The sequence below is a fragment of the Halichoeres trimaculatus genome, unplaced genomic scaffold (assembly GCF_033239565.1).
Source record: "Halichoeres trimaculatus isolate MK-OKI-2021-1 unplaced genomic scaffold, fHalTri1.1 fHalTri1_scaffold_15, whole genome shotgun sequence".
In the NCBI taxonomy this organism is placed as follows: domain Eukaryota; kingdom Metazoa; phylum Chordata; class Actinopteri; order Labriformes; family Labridae; genus Halichoeres; species Halichoeres trimaculatus.
The window spans coordinates 24,949,478-24,969,174 of NW_027437193.1; the positions used below are offsets into that span (position 1 = coordinate 24,949,478).

General features: G+C 41.6%; 1 protein-coding gene across 1 annotated transcript in view; it reads right to left on the bottom strand.

Annotated features, from left to right (window-relative positions):
* Positions 1–1,852: 1,852 nt before the first annotated feature.
* Positions 1,853–19,697, bottom strand: part of pkn2a (protein kinase N2a) — a 39,041-nt gene continuing 21,196 nt past the window's right edge. Inside the window, exons 4-23 of the mRNA XM_074687743.1 lie at positions 18,770–18,924; positions 12,823–12,952; positions 12,378–12,523; positions 12,076–12,289; positions 10,653–10,838; positions 10,370–10,479; positions 10,085–10,228; positions 9,870–9,945; positions 9,319–9,475; positions 9,115–9,241; positions 8,831–8,967; positions 6,801–6,876; positions 6,477–6,568; positions 6,200–6,376; positions 6,047–6,109; positions 5,888–5,964; positions 5,619–5,761; positions 5,393–5,500; positions 4,058–4,138; positions 1,853–3,791 (exon numbers count right to left, since the gene is read on the bottom strand). Of these exons, the coding sequence (XP_074543844.1) occupies positions 3,588–3,791; positions 4,058–4,138; positions 5,393–5,500; positions 5,619–5,761; positions 5,888–5,964; positions 6,047–6,109; positions 6,200–6,376; positions 6,477–6,568; positions 6,801–6,876; positions 8,831–8,967; positions 9,115–9,241; positions 9,319–9,475; positions 9,870–9,945; positions 10,085–10,228; positions 10,370–10,479; positions 10,653–10,838; positions 12,076–12,289; positions 12,378–12,523; positions 12,823–12,952; positions 18,770–18,924 (2,603 nt within the window). The 3' untranslated portion in view covers positions 1,853–3,587. The remainder of the gene's footprint in view (positions 3,792–4,057; positions 4,139–5,392; positions 5,501–5,618; positions 5,762–5,887; positions 5,965–6,046; positions 6,110–6,199; positions 6,377–6,476; positions 6,569–6,800; positions 6,877–8,830; positions 8,968–9,114; positions 9,242–9,318; positions 9,476–9,869; positions 9,946–10,084; positions 10,229–10,369; positions 10,480–10,652; positions 10,839–12,075; positions 12,290–12,377; positions 12,524–12,822; positions 12,953–18,769; positions 18,925–19,697) is intronic.

Sequence of the window (19,697 nt, forward strand, 5' to 3'; positions counted from 1 at the left end):
CTGTCATCCTGTGCTCAAGGGTCAGGGCTAAGGTTACAGAGGGCTGGAAAATCTCTGGTGAATTTCAGGGAGTTTCCTGAAAATTTCCATGGGACTTTTAGCTCGGGAATATTGGAAATGTTCATGGGTTTATGCCAGTAACATCAATGAATTTTCTAAGAATTCCTGGAAAACTTTGGCTTCAAACTTTTGTAAATTTTTTTTTTTTTCTTGTTATGAGCTTGAATGAGGTTTTCAAAAGCAATCTTCACTGAAACCACATGACTGAGTTCAAACTCAGCTGTGTACCATGAACCAGATGTGCGAACAATTCCAAGAACATTTGATTAATCAATCACGACTTAATGAGCCTCCAGCCTTTCCACTGAGACCACATTTCTGGATTTGGAGTCCAGGAGTCCTGCCATAGAAAGTTTTGATGATGATGTTGAGGTAAACATATTTTTAGTTAATTTAAATTTTTGTAATGAGCACATTTAAATCAAACTAATGGATGTCCATCAACCTGTCTTTAGAGGCTAGCTACCAGAAATATTTGGGTGATTCTTCAATTAAAGGAATTTTTCCATCCCCAGGGTAGATTTTCAAGAAAAAAAAAAAGTTTTTTTTTTGTTTGTTTTTTTTTACAAAAAACAATTATTGTATATGTAAGAGTTAGGTTGAAGAAGCTATGAAAACTATAACTGTCTCAATAATGATACTTTCATACTTTTTCTGTGTGTTTTTGCGCTTGTCCCTAACCTCGGTATTTTAACATCCCCTCTTTAATAAAGCAATGAAAGTGCTAAATTCATTTAAATCTTTACTTTACATTTCCTCATAACAACTTAAAAAGACATTTTTCAAATTCACATAGATTATATTTGTTCAGTTTGCTCAGTTTGTTAAATACCACATCTGTCATTACATCACATTCAACATTTTTTTAGACTTATCAATTAAAAAAAAAAAAAAATCACTCACATTGTGGCATGCTAATTGGATGCGAGTTTTTTTTTCTCACATGCACCTGGGCGTTTTATATTTTTGCCACTTGTGGGCTACCGTAGCTCAGGTTCATGACAACACAAAATAGCATTGGTCACTTGTGGGTCACCTAGTGCAAGGTAAATACATCCTGTCATCTCGTGGGATGTTTGTCTGCCCAGTCTTAACTTTTTCATCAAGATCATGTGCCTTTTTGGCATGAAAAGCTCTTCTCCACACTTTGACTTGAATAAGTCAAAGTTCAGGTCCAAACTTAAAGATGAGCATCTTAAAGCCATACTGAGGGTCTCCGCATATGTGGGTAATTTGATCTTTTACACACTCTGATGTGAGAGTTTGTTTATAAGGTGACATTACCAAACAAGCTACTATTTGAATATTTTAACTAATTAGTAGGAAATTTCATTTTTACATTGTATGCTAGCTAACCTGTTAGCTTAGCAAGTCAAAAACTTAACATTTTCTGCAAAAAGTGAAATTTATCATTACCATCGCACAGGTAACAAGCCCAAAACACACTGAAAAAGTATTAAAATATCATTGAGACACAGTTACTTTTTTCATTAACTTCTTCAACCTAACCCTAACAATTTTTTGGGGGAAAAACATTTTTCATCAATTTACCATGGTGACAGAAAAACTGCCTTGATTGAAGAATCACTCATTTGTGCCAATATTCATGACAGTTCGACTCAGTTATGAAAAGTTCCCTTACAGTTATTGTATCATGCCATTGAAAAATATTGCATTAGACATGTTTACATGCATGTCAGTTTATAAAAAAAAACCCTATACTAACATGTAAATTACAGTGTTAATGCTGTCAATATAAATTTATGAAAATTCCCCCAAAATTCCTCTTCATTTCTGAAACTCCCATAGAAAGTTTCCAGCTCTAAAATTTCCTGTAATTTCTTAACCCCAGTCAGGGATAAAACTCAAAGCAAAGCCACTATTACAAATGTTTAATTTGTGCATCATGATGGGCAACAAACGACTGCAGCAGTCTTTCTTTTTACACCGGGGTGAACAGCAACAGTTGTGATTGAGTGTTGGTGTACCATCCTTTACAGTTTTGTTTTGTTCTGGCAACAACATGCACAAGCAAAGATAAAAAAAACTTTATACAATCTATTTTCATCATTAAGAAACGTAGATAATTAAAAACTATTGATAAAATTAGTGCTTTCAGCTTAATTGTGTACATACAGTATGTATATATAATATACCCTGCCCTCCCCTGTAGTGATTCTTATCAACAGGTCTCCAACATTTGAGTCAGTTCATAAAAAAACGAGCAAAATGACACAAAGTCATCGTCTGCTTCACTGAAAATTCAACTGATCACAGAACAGTGAGGGAAACTTTGACACGGCGCTGAGACAGAATCACTGAGTTAAAGATGTTCCCAAAAAAAAACTGCTCGGCCCTCATCTGCTGAAGATGCTTCTGCCTTGTTTGTCGTCGATTTCAGTTCAGTCAGGTGTTTGAACCGTGAGGAGGAGCCGTTGTTGTTCTGCTGCTTCCACAGGGACAGGATCAATTTGGTTTGTGTAACTTTGAAATGAGACACTTTAGAGTAAAAACTTTGAGGTAAACAAGAAAAATGTTTTCAGATCCATCGAGAGGATCCACCAAACAACTGTCATTAAACTTTACAGTGAATAAAGTCATTGATTTAACGTTACAGTTTGACGTGTCAGCTCCAATCACAGAGCTGTTTGACCACTAGAGGGCACCAGACTAACACATTTCATTAGAGGGCATTTCTAATCATGAACTTATTCCAAAACAAAACAAAGTGATGATTACTTGTACAGATTAACACCAGATGAATTTAAGCTACAGAGTATTGTTGTTGTGTAGTTTATGGCGTCTGTAAATAATGATCAGGCCTCTAAACACAAAGACATGTAGTGTACAGACTCTTCCGTTTCAAGTCATGAAGCAGCAGTAGTAGTCAGGATGTTAGTTGCTGTTCAGTGCTGATGCTTTGAGCTCTTCTGATTCACTGAACAACAGTTTGAGACATGATCACGGCAGTAATGTCAAACTTTACAGTGAGATAAAATGTCCTAAAGCTGTGGCGAGGGCTTTGCACATCGAGGAAAAAAATACAACAATAAAACTCGACTGAATATAATCTGTACAGATCAAAAACACGCTGACAACGGTGACGCTGAATAAGATGATTGTAATGTCGTCTTCTTCTCAGAGTTCATATGAAAAACATTCTCAGTGGTCAGACAAAGGACACGGCTACGTGTGCAGGAGGACAAAACATCTCCCTCCTCCTTCACTCTCCAACAACACATTTCATTTGTTTTCTTTTTCTTAAAAAAAAAGTTCTTCATGTGGATTAAAAAAATAAGTGGGGTCCTCGGGAGACTTTTCTTCTCAATGGCACAGAGTTTTGAAGGCTCAGGGAGCCACGTCTGCTCCTCTTCTTCAACGATTTGGGCAGAGTTTAAAAAAGAGGGAAGCAGTCATCATGTGTTTGTTGGTTCACAGTGTGTCTGTCTGTAGGTGTGTGTGTGTGTGTCTCTGTGTGTGTGTGTGTGTGTGTGTGTGTGTGTGTAGTCGAGGGGGGTCAGGTGGAGCTAACACCAGTCAGCGATGTAATCAAAGTCAGAGAACAGGTTCTGCTCCTCGGAGCACAGCACTCGTGGTTCCCTGGGCGGGGTTAAGATCGGAGCCTCTGAGGTAAATTCATCATCGAAGTTGCTGACGTCGTTAGCGCCCTGGATGGTCGGCACGAACGGTGGCTTCACCTTCTTGGACAAGAGTCCGTTCCAATCCATATTCTACAGTGAATCAGACAGGTCAGTTAATTTAGAAATATGAGGAAACAGATCAGTGAAAGATGAGGCTGCTCTACACCTGTCGCCTAGGTTTATGTTAGATTAACTTAACTTTGCATTTACATGAAGGAAAAAAGTGAACTGAGCACACAGGCTCTCTATGAAAATAACAAAAATATATCTCAGTATGGCTGATAAAAATGTAAAAATAATTCAAGATTCCCAAACAATTGACAAGAAAAGTGACATAATCTCATTTTGTTACTCACCCTGAAGAACAGATGTTTCTTGACCTCCTCTGCGTCTTTCTCTCCTGCTCCCAGTCGTCTCTCTGGACTCCTCCTCAAAAGCTGAAGCACAAGGAGGATCATAAATTGTGAGAAAAATACCGAAATATAAACATTTTCACAGAACAAACAGCTCATGCCCTCACTAAAGTCTCTAATTCAGGAAAACGTCAGCAGGGTTGGCGCTTTTCTCAGGAGCCGTTTACACGACAACGTTTCATCTGAAAATACTGAAACAGTGAAAAAAATCTGCGTTTACACAGAAACGCTGATGAACTGAAAACACTGTAGTAAGCATGCCAGGCCTGTAGTTGGTGCTATAACTGTCTTGCCCAGAAGCCGCTTTTGGGAGATCTCTACCGAAGTAGAGTTGAGCTGATCATCTGGTGTACTGGTGAATACTAAGTTAAAAAGTGGAGCAACAGATGCATATTTGGTATAGAGACAGTCAGCAGATACAGCAGATTGAGCAGGGCACGGTAGTTTGCGACGATTGTAACAATGGTACTGTTGTACTGTTGTATGCCTGCGCGTGAAGCGCAGTGTGACATCATCATTTCCACTGAAAACGCCTGCTTACTGTTTACACGGCAACGGTGTCAGCAGGGTTTCAGAAAAATCCCATTCTGGAGGCCATTTTCACAAGTTTGCTTTAAAGCTCGGCTAAAACGCAGTTTCTGTGTAAACATGAGGCTGAAACACAACACAACTTCTGCATTTCACCCTAAAACCGTTGTCATGTAAACGGCCCCTTAGGAAACAGCGTTTCAGACGACCTAAAACACAAACTTTTGCAAACAGCCTCCTGAGTGAGATTTTCAGAAACGCTGCCAACACCGTTGCCGTGTAAACAGTAAGCCAGCGTTTCCAGTGGAAACACTGATGTTACACTCCCCTTCGCGCAAGCGCATACAGCAGGACAACAGTATCAATTGTGGCGAACTACTGTGTTGTGCTTGCGCTGCTCATTCTGCTGAATCTGCTAAGTTTAATGAGGGTATACCCCACTATTACAGGCGCTAACGGCAGGATTAGGCCTGCTCGGCTTTCCAAGGGGGGACATTGTGCGATGCGTTATCGATTGAGACAAAATATACAGAGACAGTGGACAATCCTTTGGAAGTGTGGCAATGTGTAGCCAGCGGCTTCTGGACAAGTTATAGCACCACCTACAGGCCTGGCATGCTTACTACAGTGTTTTCAGTCCATCAGTGTTTCTGTGTAAATGCAGATTTTTTCACTGTGTTCTAGTGTTTTTGGATGAAATCTTGTTGTGTTAACGGGGCATTATTTTTGAGCTCTTGAACTTCTACACACCCTCCTCATGATGGAGATGGCCTCTGTTGAGAGGAATCGTGGGTAGCGGACTTCATCATTGACGATACTGTCAAACACCTCCTCCTCATCATCACCGGGGAAGGGTGACTGAAAGAGATGAGCCAGAGTGAAGAAGATCAGCCCAGGAGTGGCATGGATCAGCAGTCTGTGACTCTGAAGTGAAGTTGTGATCTTTAAACATCTTTGTTGACAAATGTGTGCTCACCTCTCCAACCAGCATCTCAAAGATGAGGACGCCCAGACCCCACCAGTCCACGGCGCGGGTGTACGATGTTTCAGTCAGAACCTCAGGGGCCAGAAACTCTGGTGTGCCACAAAATGTACTGGTTCGGTCCCTGAAACCCATTCCTGAAAACACAGACAGGGTGGAGGCTGTCAGAGCTCAGTGTGGAGGAATCTGTAACCAGCGTAGTCAGGCTGTTTGTTTCTGTCTGATGCTGAAAACCTTCAGGATAATTTGGTTTTCCACTCTACCTTCTTTGCAAAGCCCAAAGTCAGCGATCTTCACATATCCCTCTGTGTCCAGGAGCAGGTTGTCCAGCTTCAAATCTCTGCAGTAAAAGAAGATTGTTGACTTTAATCCTCCTCCAACAGAAGATTGTCTGAACTGTTTTGTTTTTTCAAACTGCTCACCTGTACACAATCTTATGTTCATGTAGGAACTGTAATCCCAGTACGACACAGGCAGCGTAAAACCTGCACAGACATAAAAGACGCAGATGTTCACTGAGCTGTGCAGCAGAAACACTCTAACATAGAGACTAAACTGCTCTTGTGTTCACTCACACAGCCCTGGGCTCAGAGAAAACATCAGCGTGGATGTGCATCATCAGGTCTCCTCCTGCGGCGTACTCCATGACAAAACAAACGTGTTCCTGCGTCTGGAAACAGGCGAACAGGTTGACCAGGAACGGGTGGCGGACGCTGTTCACCGTCTCAAAAATTCTCTTCTCGCACATCAGACTGTCAGAGACGAAGAGAAAGAAATGACCTCTCAATCTCTCACATATATGACCGCAGCACTACCTGAAGTGTTAGCTCAGTGAGAAGTCTGAATATTCACCTGTCCACCTCATCTCGAGCCACAATGTCTCCTTTTTTCAGAGCTTTGATGGCAAACATCTCTCCAGTGCTCTTATATTCTGCTAACAACACCTGAGGAGGAGATGCAGCCGAGAGAGAAGAAATCATTTAGAGACGTTCCCCAAAGTTTCTATCAATCAACTGAAAGAAAAAGTCTCTGAAAGCTGCTGGAAACAAGGAAAAAAAAGCTTAACTGAAAAAAAAAAATCAAAATCCAGAATTTAAAATGCATGATTAAAAATAAACTCTGGGTTTTGCTTTGGACACACCAGAAAAAAAAACAAACAAGAAACAAACAACACACCTTCCCAAAGTGTCCGCGTCCGAGTACAGCCACACATTTGAAGTCCTGGAGACTGAAGTGGAACTGCTCTTCATCCCTGGAAAACAGTGAAAGTTCAGAAGAAGCTGTTTTTATAAGACTGTTGACCATGCCACACCTCATACAGAGCAGGAGCAGACGGCTCAGTTCACCTGCACAGCCTGATTCACAGCCAGGGGGCAGCGTTCACAGCATTGGTACTATTTCAACACAATGGTCCTCATTCATCAATCTTGCGTGGGAATTAGTGCAGATCTGGGTGTAAAAACAATCCTACGGCAACGTTCACGTGTGATTTATGAAACGTGCGTACCAGGGCCAATCACGGCGTACACCTGAACAGGTGTTGATAAATGTGGCGGCTGAAAACAATCGTCATTTACATAACAAGCCCCTAAATATTCAAGGTTCAGCTGGCCCAATCCACAGAATGTACGACATGGAGGTACGCATTACAGAAAAAGGGAACTTCTACATACTGGTAATCAACAACCCCATAGCAACAGAGGTAGAGAGGAAATGATGCCTCCTTTTGGCAGCCGAAAAAAATGGCGAAAAGTAGGGGGAGTCAGAAAAAACTCACCTGCAAGGGAATCACTGCAGTGATTCAGCAGTGTGGATGTGACAAACTAAAATACAACAGAGTTTTAAACATTTGATTTACACAGCCTTTGTTTTTACTTTGATTAATTAATCCGTGTTGTCTGACTATTAGAAGCCACAATATCATTAATTGTTAACGTTCAGGTCCAGAAACGTGTAAAGTTGTCTTTCAAAAATGTGTTTGAGCTCTGAAAGAAGCTGCAGACTCCAGACTGAACCTGTCACAGACTGAGGAGGGAGCGGAGCTGAAGTGTGTCAATCGTGCACAATTACGCACGGGTAGCCCAGAGTTTTATGATTATTCGTACCACGAGACGAGCACATTGGTTGTGATCTCATGTAAATGAACGTCTTTTGTTATGAAATAGTCACTTTTTCGCACACAGTTTACGTTTATATGATAATATTATGAACAGTGAAATAATCATCTTCAAAGTAAAACCTGTAATCAATACAGCTTCCTTAGAAAATCCAGGCTAAAAGTTTGATCCAGCATTCCTCTGAATGTTCTCGGCAGAGACTTTACCATGGACATGAGAGTGTAATAAAAACTGATTACAGCCTCTCTATTTTTAAATTTTTCTTGTAAGTAAACCGATAGAGGAAACACATTTTTTTTATAGGGAAAAATCAGCTGACAGCTCGCGCAGCTGCTCTTTCATGGCAAAGTATTTCATAGACTAGCAGAAGAAGAGTGAAATGTTAGAAACATTCTTGGTGTCATATCTAATTCAAGGATCTCAATATTAATCCAAGAACATCAGATTTTTTTTTTCTGTAAATGTTTTGTGCTAATATGATCTAATAATTCTCCTCCACAGACAGATTTCCCTCGCTGCACCGTGCTCCCCACTGACATGAAAATACGTACACAAATTCAGACCTGGCGTGGGATTTGAGCGTACCCGACACCCACGTCCAGATTGATAAATGCTGATCTGAGCCTGGAAAAGAGAGCACACCCATTTTGCAGGCGTACACACGTTTGATAAATGAGGGTCACTGTCATTATTCGTCAATCATCCTCATCCTAGTCTGAACACTGCAAAGACTCAAAATCGAGTCAAGAATGTCCTATTCCTGATTAAAATGTCTCACATCTAGTCAGATTACATAGAATTTTAAATGTATCACCCAAAACCACTTGTTTGAAACAAATTTTCATTTGAAAAATAATCGCTCTTTACCTAAACAAAAATGTGTTTTATCCCATTACTCGATTAATCGATGGAATACTCGAATAATAAAATACTCAACAGCAGCAGCCCTATTACTTTATTCTCTTTATTTACGTTAACTAAACAGGAACAAGAGCTTTTAACCACATGGATCCTACTCAAGTTTTCTTTCAACTTTTTTTAAAGCTGTTGAGGAAACTGATCCTGATCACACACAGATGGCTCTCCCACCTTATCTCGTTGTCTTTCTGGAAGGCGATGAGCTCCAGGTCTGGATGCTGGATTTCGTGCTCTGCCCCTCTGTCCAGGTCCGGCTTCACCGCTATGCTGTTCCTCTTATTTAAGAAGTCAAAGGAGGCAAGTGCGTCCTGCAGAGAGGACAGACGTTTAACAGATTAACTCGTTTCATTTTGCTTCCTCTGAACACGTGTTGATGTAATCACTGAAACGCTGAGTGATCGATGCTACGCTACATGAATAACATCTTAATGATTCAAACTCAGAGCACATTGTACCTGAACCTCCTCTTTGTTGGGCAGTTTGTCCTGCACCAGAGGTTCTCTGTTGTCATCAGGTGCTGGGTAGTGTTTGGGTCCCGGGGTGGGCTCCTTATCGAAGTCAAGCTTGGTCACCAGTGGGTCACTACATGTGGGACAGCTGTGTTAGCATCACATCTGTCTCATGGTTGTTTCATCATGTGTGCGTCAGTACACGAGTACCTGCTGGGTGTGGGGGAGCCAGGCAGGCTGCTGGGCCCAGTGTCAGCCGCCTGTGGGCTGAAGGAGTTGGTGCTGACCGTGGGGATGGCTCTCCTCACCAGGCGGCCCCACGTGGCGATGTTGATGTTCATCTGAGGAGCTCGCAGGAAGGTTTTACCTGTCGTCAAAGACATGGGGAGAAGAGGGAGGAAAGTAAGTAAGTAAGTTAGTAAAATTTATTTGTAGAGTGCTTTTCACAGATAAAAATCACAAAAACTTAAAAGGGACTAAAAAATAAAATACCAAAAACAAAAACAAACATCATCCAAAAGCTTTCCTAAATAACAATGCTTTCAAGTGCCTTTTAAAAGAGAGAGACAGAGACAGAGACTGAGTCAGCAGACAGACAGAGTCAACAACACAAGTAGAAGACGAAGAATACACCTGATTTAAAAAAAAAACATTATCTCTTTTTCTGAAGCTACTTGGAAGCTGTTTAGTCAAAACTTGTGAAACATGATGACCTTTACACTTTGATTTTGGAAACTGAAAGTTTTTAACTTTAAGCTCACCTTGTTGTTTAGAGAAAATTTTCTTTTGTCTTTGCAGTTTTGGTCGTCTCTCGATGACTGGATTGAAAAATGTAACCTAAGCAGGATAAAACATCTAAATTAGAGAACCAATGACGACAAATGTTTCATCAACAGCTTTTCAAACGGTGGATGAGGTGGAACACACACATTCAGATAGATTTTAAATGGGGCACAGTGTTTGTGTGTTAGACTACCTCAGCAAACAGCATCCCCTGTGGCTCCAGATACAGACACATCCCATGGCGCTGGTTGTCCAGGAAGTCCTCAAGCCGCAGAAACTTGACTGCGCAGAGAGAACGCCAATCACGCCAGTAGACCGAGATCTCCAGCTCCCGAGACTGAAGGTTAAAGAGACACACAAAAATAAATGATTGAATAAAAAGTAGAAGAAAACCCAGTTAGACACACGGATGTAGATCATGGCAGAAATGACAATGTGTGTGTGTGTGTGTGTGTGCGTGTGTGTGTGTGCGTGTTACCCGGTCCAGCTCCAATGTAAACTTCTGATCCCAGGCCTGGTTACTGACCGGCCTCCAGCTCGTCTGTCCTACAACTGTGTTATCGAGCTTCAACACCGCGCTGATCTCATCTGTGGAAACACACAGGAGTTCAAAATGTCCCGACCTCATCCTAAAGTAACGTCTCAGATCAGATTTAGACGTCTGTCCTGTCCAGCCGTGATTCAATACTAACTTTGTTAAAGCTCAACCTAATCACAGATTTATTCAAACATTTTACCAACGGTGTGTGAGGTCGACTTACTGGAAAGCTCCTCGCTCTTCGTCAGGTTTCGCGCGCTCACACCACGGTTTCGGTTTGCTCGACTGATGAAGGACGAGCGCGTCTCGCTGGGGCTCCAGCCCGGCAGTGGGACGGACGCAGCTTTGGAACGACCGGGAACATTTTCCAGAAGGTCCTGACAGCCCATGAGCCTGACGTCTAACGTGCCTGGAAGGGAGGGAAGGAGACACACGTCCATGAATCACAGGATCTGTCTGATTCAGCACTGTTCAGGTGTCATCCTGCACTTTATACACATCTAAAGTCTTAAAGGTGAAGATTTTTAATGTTGTTTTTTATGATATGATTGTTTACTTGGATTAATCTAGAGTTCAAAACAAACCATTAACGTCTCAAAGTTTTGCTTCTTTGCAGCATAAGGTGTACATAAAGCCAAAAATTTTCCAAAAAATCAACTGTGCACCCTTTTATACGCCCTGTGTGTGTACTGTGGAGCATTGGATGACAGACAGCGAACACTCCTTCACAAAGACTGGGAGGCAGCGGCAGGCAAGTTACACTACCGTATGCTGGTGGATTGTGGATGCATGGGCTACAGTAACGGCTGCCTCTGTTGTCAGAGCTTTCACGAAAGCCGGCATCAATGTTAAACCAAAACCAGCGAGTCTGACTCAGACAATGATGAGCAGGAACCCTGAATGTTGGACACTGAAATAGCTCAGCTGTTTAATACCGAGGACAAAAATTTTGAAAGTTTTGTGGCACAACAGTGAACACGTCATTTACTAAATTTGATGAAGCTCACTGTTTAGCTTTCGCTGTTTCTTTTACAGTATGTCTTGAAAGGTGCCCTATAATACAGTGCGCCCTATGGTGCTGAAAATACGGTGTAAAGAAAAGTCATTAAAGGCTTTAATTTGAAATTTTTGGGATTTTTGGGGATAAAAAGAATCTTAATTCTGCTCCAGGTCAAAGTACATCATCCAAAAAGCAAAACAAGAATTAAGATGCAGGCAGTGGAGGGAATTAGTGAGAAGAATTACATTTTCCTCACCCAAATAATAAAAACACATCACACTCCACAGCCGTGTGGAGAAACTGATACCACAAGAATCTCAAACTCTTGTTTATCCTTGAGAAGCTAATGCAGAAAGTTTGTCGACCTTTTGATAAAAACAACAGCAGGTGAACCATAACAGGGCATGGTGAGGGCAACTTTTCTTCCTATTCAAGCATAAACATACCAAGTAAAAGGAGACCGTGAGGAAATCAGAGGAAGGGACTCCTCATAGGATGCTAACATGTTCGATTGAGACTCGGGAAGAAGGATGGGGCGTAAAGAGAGCAGATTCAGATTCAGATTCACTGACTTTACTCAGCTCCTGTAATCAACTGATTTTTTTTTATTTTACTCTCTTTTATAAGATAAAACACAGTTAACTACCTGTGAGTGCAGCAGGTTTGGTTACGGTGCTGTACTGGTTCTGCGTGGAGATGATGCTGGATCTGGGACTTAGAGCCGGTGAGGACAACAGGGACAGCTCTTCGATGATGCTGATGCTGCGCGGATGGTTTTTAGGCAGCTCGTTGAGGCGCTGCTCCAGAGAATATCGCAGGAGGTCGAGCTTCTGACTGGACTCGTTGAAACGAGCCTGGGCCTGCAGTGAGAAGAGACGCAGCGGTGAGTTTGATGTCAAAGGAACAGGGGATAGAGGGTTTTACACAGCACACCACAGGAGCCTCTACCTCTGAATGAGCCCTTTTCTCTGTGACTTTTCCCGAGCCCAGGAGTTTCATGACGTTCTTAGCTCCTTCAGCTACGGCAGACTCTATCTTCGCGTGGTGGCACAGCTCCTCCACGCGGAGGTCCAGTGGGCTGATGATGGGCTTGTCTGGGGGAGAAAGGGAGAGAGGACATGGTTCTTCACTTCTCTGTCAGGTGAGATGGTTTCAGAGTAGGGGTCTCAAACTCATGCCATGGAGGGCTAAAAGGCTGCAGGTTTTCTTTCCGACCAAAACCTCCACCCGCTGATATCACTGATTAGTCCCTGGTTTCTGCTTGAAAGTGAGGTAATCAGTGAAATCAGCTGGTGGAGTTTTTGGTTGTAAAGAAACCTGCAGCCTCTTGGCCCTCCATGGCACGAGTTTGACATCCCTGATTTTGAGGATACTGAATCAAAGTGAGGCTCACCCATCACGTCATTGCTCTCAAAGTTCAGCTCAGTGGCCTGGCTGGCTTTGAGGATCTGCATCCTGATGAACTCGATCTTCGTCTTGCTGTCCTGGAGCATCTGCTGAGCCGTGGCTAACAACTTGCGATCCTATGAACAAAAAAAAAAAAAACAACCAATCAGGTGATAAAACAGCTTGATGCACTTAAACATACACTTTGAAACATTAACTCAGAAATATTAATGTTTCTTCTTCTGGGTCATTGAAGCCTGCAGGATGTTAAACTACTGTAATGCCGTCTTTCGTCACTTATCGTGTTGTGTTGTCATATCACAAACAGCCAGGATGCTGCCTCATGCCCTTAATAGGAGCTGAAGTCCAAGTGACCACACGGAAAATCTTATTCATGAGGAAAAGAGACGGAGGAATCTCATTGTGTGCCGTAATTGTTGACCCTCTTACACTCCCAAACACACACACACACACACACATGCACACACACTAACACACGTCCAGTGAAGTAAGCAAACTCCACCCAGAATTCCTCTGAAGTTTAAATCCTGGTTGTTGCAGCGTTCAGGAAAAGGCCTCTGTCCAACAGGCATTTCCTCTCTGACATCAGAACAGGATTATTTCCAACTGGAAGGTGCCTCTGTTTGTCTGTCTGTCTGTCTGTCTGACAGGCAGCGGTCACTTACACAACACAACGACCCCCTCCAGGATCTCGTTCGTTTGTTGTACTGCAGTGATCGGCTGAAGCTGACTTCAAACTTGAGTGTGGTTGGGTGGATTTGAAGGACGTGGAGGATGTTTTTCTACCTTTCTGATTTAAAATTGGAAAAATCAATTCAAAGACTGGGAATACTTTTTTATTTTTTGTATATTATAGTTTCTATTTTAAGTGCATGCATGGCATCAATCCTGGGATGTATCAAAAAATCACATTTTAATTCAAATTCTTAATTTCAGTCTTTGTTAATAAACTGGAGTACTACAAGGTTCAAAACTTGGTCCTCTCTTATTTGCTATCTATATAAACAACATCACATCATCCATTACACATTGTAACTCCCACCTTTATGCTGACGATACAATTCTATACTGTTTTGCCCAATCAGCCGTTCAAACCTTTCAGCAAAATTTTCGATCAATTACAACATGCTCTGTCTGACTAAAGACTGGTTCTCAATCCAAGTAAAACTAAACAGTGTTATTCTCCTTCAGAGGCGCAGACATCACTGACAGTAGTTTTCACATCATCGCCCTCTCAGGACACAGCATTGACAGAGTATCTGAGTATAAATACCTTGGTATTTGGTTAGATTAAAAACTCACCTTCAAATTTCATATTGGTTTCCTGACCCGCAAACTAAGATAAAAAAATTGTTTTTTTCTTCAGGAACAAAACTAACTTCCCACTGCGAAGTAGAAAGTGTGTTATTGAAGCTGTTTTTTTATCTGTTTTAGATTATGGTGATGTTTTTTAAAGAAATGCCTCTGCTCTTACACCGCTGGCCTCCATTGATCACTCAGCCCTCAGATTCATCACTGGGGAAGGTTACTCCACCCACCATTACACTTTATATGAAAAAGTGGGCTGGGAACCCCTGAATCAGTGGCAGCTGCTGGTCAGTCAAGGAGGGGAAGCTCATTTTTTTCTGGCCAACATCATAAATTTGTTTATTGAATTAAACTTAAATTCTACCCTCCGTTCCTTTTCAAGAAAATGATCTGTGACCCTGTCGTACCAACCAGGTGTTTTGAGCTAGACTGCTTGAACGGCCTTGGCCCATTGTGTTGCGGGTGTAAGACTTGAGCTGCTTTAAACAGGAGAAGCTTCTCTCTACAGAAAATGCTCTGGTGGAGGGTTTTTCTTCAAGATCGCAGACTGGCTCATTTTACTGTCAATCAAAAAGGGATTCGGCCTCAGACAGATCATCCAATCATCATGCAGAAGCCCAGCGTCCGGGCCAGCCCACTGTCTCATAGACCCCCAGAGACGCTGAGCGTCCGATGGGCGGGACAAAGCCCAGCGTTTATCCAATGACCGTCCAGTTTCCACAGTGGAGCAACCCACTCTACGCTTCCCCGCTGAAGTCAGAAGACGAAGCTGAGCTTCCCTTGCAGTCTTAAAGCAATCGCCCCTGCCCTGAATGTAAGACATGACAGGCACTGGTTCTTACTGGTTTATAAAGCCTTACTTGGTAAAATGCCATCATACATAACATCTCTGTTAAATCAATGTTATAATCAATATCCAACAAGATCCAGTGACCTGCCGATGCTTTAAGTTTCACAGGTGAACACTTGATTTGGAAGAACTACTTTCAGCTTTTCTGCTGCTTTCACCTGGAAAATCTTACAACAAACATCAAAACTGCAAGAACTTGTTTCTTTTAGTCAGTTTAGAACAATGATAATGAATTACACTGCTCTTGAACTTAACTGTTCTTAACCGTGTTGTTCTGTTGTTGTTCTCTGTACTCTCTACATCATTTAAAATGAGGGAACACCCTCAGTAATGTTTTTGGGATTAAATACAGGCTGAATGAATGGATTGGAAAAAAGTTACCACTTTTCTCCAGTAGAGGGTGAAACTTTTTGATCTGACTGATGTGATGTGTATTATATGGGAAAATACGACTCCTGATATAGCGTGTAGGCACTGCCATCATCATGTAACTTTTTCACATGGTCTGGTGATAAAAAAGCAAATGAAAATATTTTAAAAATCATAAATATAGGAGAATCACAATTTAAATTTAATCAGCACCCCAAAAATCGTAATAGGATAGAATCGCAAGAATGACATATCGTCACAGCCCTAGCAAAGGCATACAGGTGAAATGTTGAAACACTTTTAAAGTGAATTATTCATCTGAAAATCCACAAATCAATCCTCAACTCCTGCTTTTACACTTTCCAAACCACAGCTTGTTGTTTTTAAACCTCTAACGTCTTTCTTATCTGCACAAAAAACAAAGTGTGAAAGTGATTGGATTGTGAGTAATTGTGACAGATTTTGTTTTCCAACAGAGCCGAGCAAACTGTTTATTTCTGTCTCTAAGCTAAGCTAAGCTAAGCTAACCAGCTGCTCCATATAGATGAACATTCATCACATCTGTTATCAGAGAGACAGCAGAGCGTGAAGCTAAGAGTGTAACTTCCATAACTTCAGCAGGTGATATTTGGTTCAAGTTAGGCTTTACATATCCTTACACACACACACACACACACACACACACACACACACACACACACACACACACACACACACACACACACACACACACACACACACACACACACACACACACACACACACAGACGTACACACTCACTATAAAAGTTTATCACTGGAGGAGATATGACACTGCCTGAAACTCTACACCAGACTGAAACGTCTACTACAAAGTGGCTTCAATTACCTCTGACACAACAGCCTGACCAGCTCAGCGCTCCAGCTGTTATTAGTCCCAGGGACTCAAACACACACACACACACACACACACACACACACACACACACACACACACACACACACACACACACACACACACACACACACACACACAGAGTAAATTACAGTGTTTCTCTCTGAGCATTAGAGGAGCCACATGGACCAGCAGAGCTCTGTGAACAAACAGTACACATGACACACAGTATGTGTCAGCGCCTTCTCATGTTTCCTCCTCCTCTACACTGAAACTATAAAAGCAGAGCCAGCATGCATCGCTCCACCCGCTGCAGACTGAGGACAGCTTTCAAACCAGGGAGAAGTTTACCGACTGAAACTTAGTGAGGAAAGTTAGCTTTTGTGAAAACTTTCTTTGTCACTAGAAAAACACGTAGCGACACTGCTACGTGCTATGTGAGCCCAGCAATCCTTAAAAACAGAGTTTTCAGTGTATGATGGATGGTTTTAGCATCCTGAAAACAAGATAAGGATAAAATGATTACTGTAGCCATGTTAGCGCCCCTAGCGTCCTTTTCTCACCACGCATCAGAGAGTGTGCTCTACCCGATCTTACAGCTCACATCAATAAAGTTTCAGGGGTGTGAAGAAGCTGTGGAGCCAAAAAAGTGATAAACAAGGACAGCCTTGCTTCAGCAGTACAAACTATTGTAGCCACAGGTGGAGAAAGGAGAGCAAAGGAGAAGAGCAGGAGTCAGGTGTGTGTGTGTGTGTGTGTGTTTGCAAAGCTGGGGTACAGAAGAAGCACAACAATAGAGGTGTTGATGGTCATTAACGATCAAAAGACAGCAGGGCTAAACAGACATGGGTGGTTATCATAATAACATAAAAGCTGAAGTCTCAGTGTGATAAATATGAAGGCCTGAAGAGGCTGAATGAACGGCTGGATCTACAGCCTGTGATAAAATAGAAGTGTTAGGTGTTAAATAATCACGATCACGACATCAATCAAAATAATTGCAGTCATAATTTTTGACAAAGTCAAGCAGCCGTAGTCAAAGGCAGAAAGGTTTTTAGTAGACGAGGAAACAGGAGTCACCTCTGAGATATAACAACACATTTGGAGCAGATTTTTTAAATATGTAAACTCTGACTACAGAGCCTTAAGTAAATCAACCCAGAGCATTGGTTCATTAAGAAGACTGCATGCATTAAATCAAGACACAACAATATTTCTTCATCTGGTTCCAGCAGGGCAAGGATCTTTCAGACAACAAACTTTTTATGCCTACTTTAAGGGTTTTCTTTAAAAGCACAGTCAAAATAATTGTTTAGTGAGACTGAGATGTGGAGATAATTTCATGATTAATATGTGTTAACTGATGCTGGGGTCTGCAGAATAGGTAATGTATTACAGTTTTATTACCACTGCAAAGAAGGTCATGTTTTTGGGAGAGTTTGTATATCTGTGAACAACAACTAAAGAAGGTCTCTACATGAAAATTTCAGGAAATGTTTAAAATGGGATAAGGCAGAAGTGACTAAATTTTGGAGGTGGTCTGGATCACCGTCTGGATCCAGGACTGTTTAAAGGATTCTTTATCAATGTGAGATAGGGCTGTTTTCACCATATGTGTATATAACTCCACCATAAATGGTCAGATTGCTTTACAAAACAGTACAAGACAAGGTCACCATAATTTCTGACAGATGTAAAAGTACGATCCAGATCCTGACAATATTCTGGATACTAAGATCCAGAATATGAAATATGAACTGGGTCATCATAATTTTCAACACTGTCAGGTAACAAATTATCGTACAAACCTGCAACTAACACCAAATTGTAGCAGACAGTCTGCTGAAAGGGAGTATAACATTAAAGTAGGACTGAAGTGTTTGTGTATATAACAATATGCTTGGTGGAGGTCTGCGCTCTCTGACTGCTTTTCTAGTTTTAAGTTGTTTCATCATCAAAATGTTTGCTCTTTGGAATTTCATGCATGCAATACCTAAAAAAAAAATAGATTTCTTTGGGTCTGAGTTAAAAAAGAGCAAACAGCTCAACTTTATAAGACAAGAAACTCTAATTTTGCACTTAATATTCGTATGAACTAAAGATTTGGCTTCCAAACTGGTGGTCTGTAAAGACACCTGACAATGCAGAAGACAACTCTTCTCATCGTAAATGATAAAGAGTTGCTAGAGGACTTTGTAGAAAGTTTTCCAGACAAGAATGAGATAAAATGGAAAGTGAGCTCTTATTATTGATAAATGTTCGGCCAGTGGCTCGGGATGTGAACCAGTGCAGTAATCCATCGCTGAACCAGGAAGTTAGTTCATAATCTCTGTTAACAGATGACTTCTTCTATGACAACAGTGTGAATCGGACTTGTACTGTTAATCTTTATTTCCTCAAAAAAGAAAGTTACCACTGTTTCCACCTTTTAAACTTTTCTGTAAATACACTTCACAGTCAAACATAAACCCCCTGAACCTGTGAGTCATGTGACCCCTCCCCTCTCCTCACCCCCCTCTTTAAGACTCCTACCTTGGAGGGTCCGTTGGAGTACATCAGAATCATGTTCTCTGCTCCCTGTTTGACTTTGAGCTCGATGTCGTTCTGTCTTTTCAGCGCGGCGAGGCGGCTGCTGCTCGTGCACATTCTCGTCTCACTGTTGGGGGTGTCTGGGGTCAAAGGGCAATCTGAGGGGAGAAAAATAGACACAACTTAGGATGACTTATTCTTACCCTTTGAAAACAAGCGCAGACATACGAGTCTGCATGTGTTAGCAGAGACTGTCACAAATACACGCTGACTGTAAACAGTCACTCAGCATGCAAGTGCTATTTTTGGCTGCCAGCCACTTTTGAAGTGAGATAAACAGTCCTGCAGTCCAGTGAAATGACCTATCAGTGTTTACAACAGCCTGTCAGGTAGCAGCTTCAGAAGTGGCCGAATGAATCCAGAGGGAGCTGCTGTTCAGTTCTGTTAAAACAAGAGTCTGTCAACAGCGCTCACATCTTACAGGAGGCAGAACTTTAGAGAGATGAATGGTGTCAAAAGGAGGCTTCTTTTGGGACAAGGTGCAGGCTTCGTTACTCAGAGAAAAATGAAAACGTGATTGAAGAACATCAAAGTTGAGACAAATGAGAAGTACGTCTTTGATTACATTTGTTGTAATGCTTTGATAGCACTGCTGTTCAAGTTAATTTTCTGTTTCTCTTTGACTCTCAAATCTTCTTTGAGCAAAGCCTGCAGTGATGTTTACAGTATGAAACTACAATTAACTGAGAAATAGGTGTGGGTACTGAATTAGTTACTTTGAAATAGGGATGGTCAAAACCACTTTTTACGCAGACTGATACCAGTACAAGTACTCCTTCTTGAATACTCACCGATACCGACTACCGATACTGCTAGTACTTTTGATGCATAAAATTTCAATTAACAGTGACAGATCATTTTGATCAAAGGC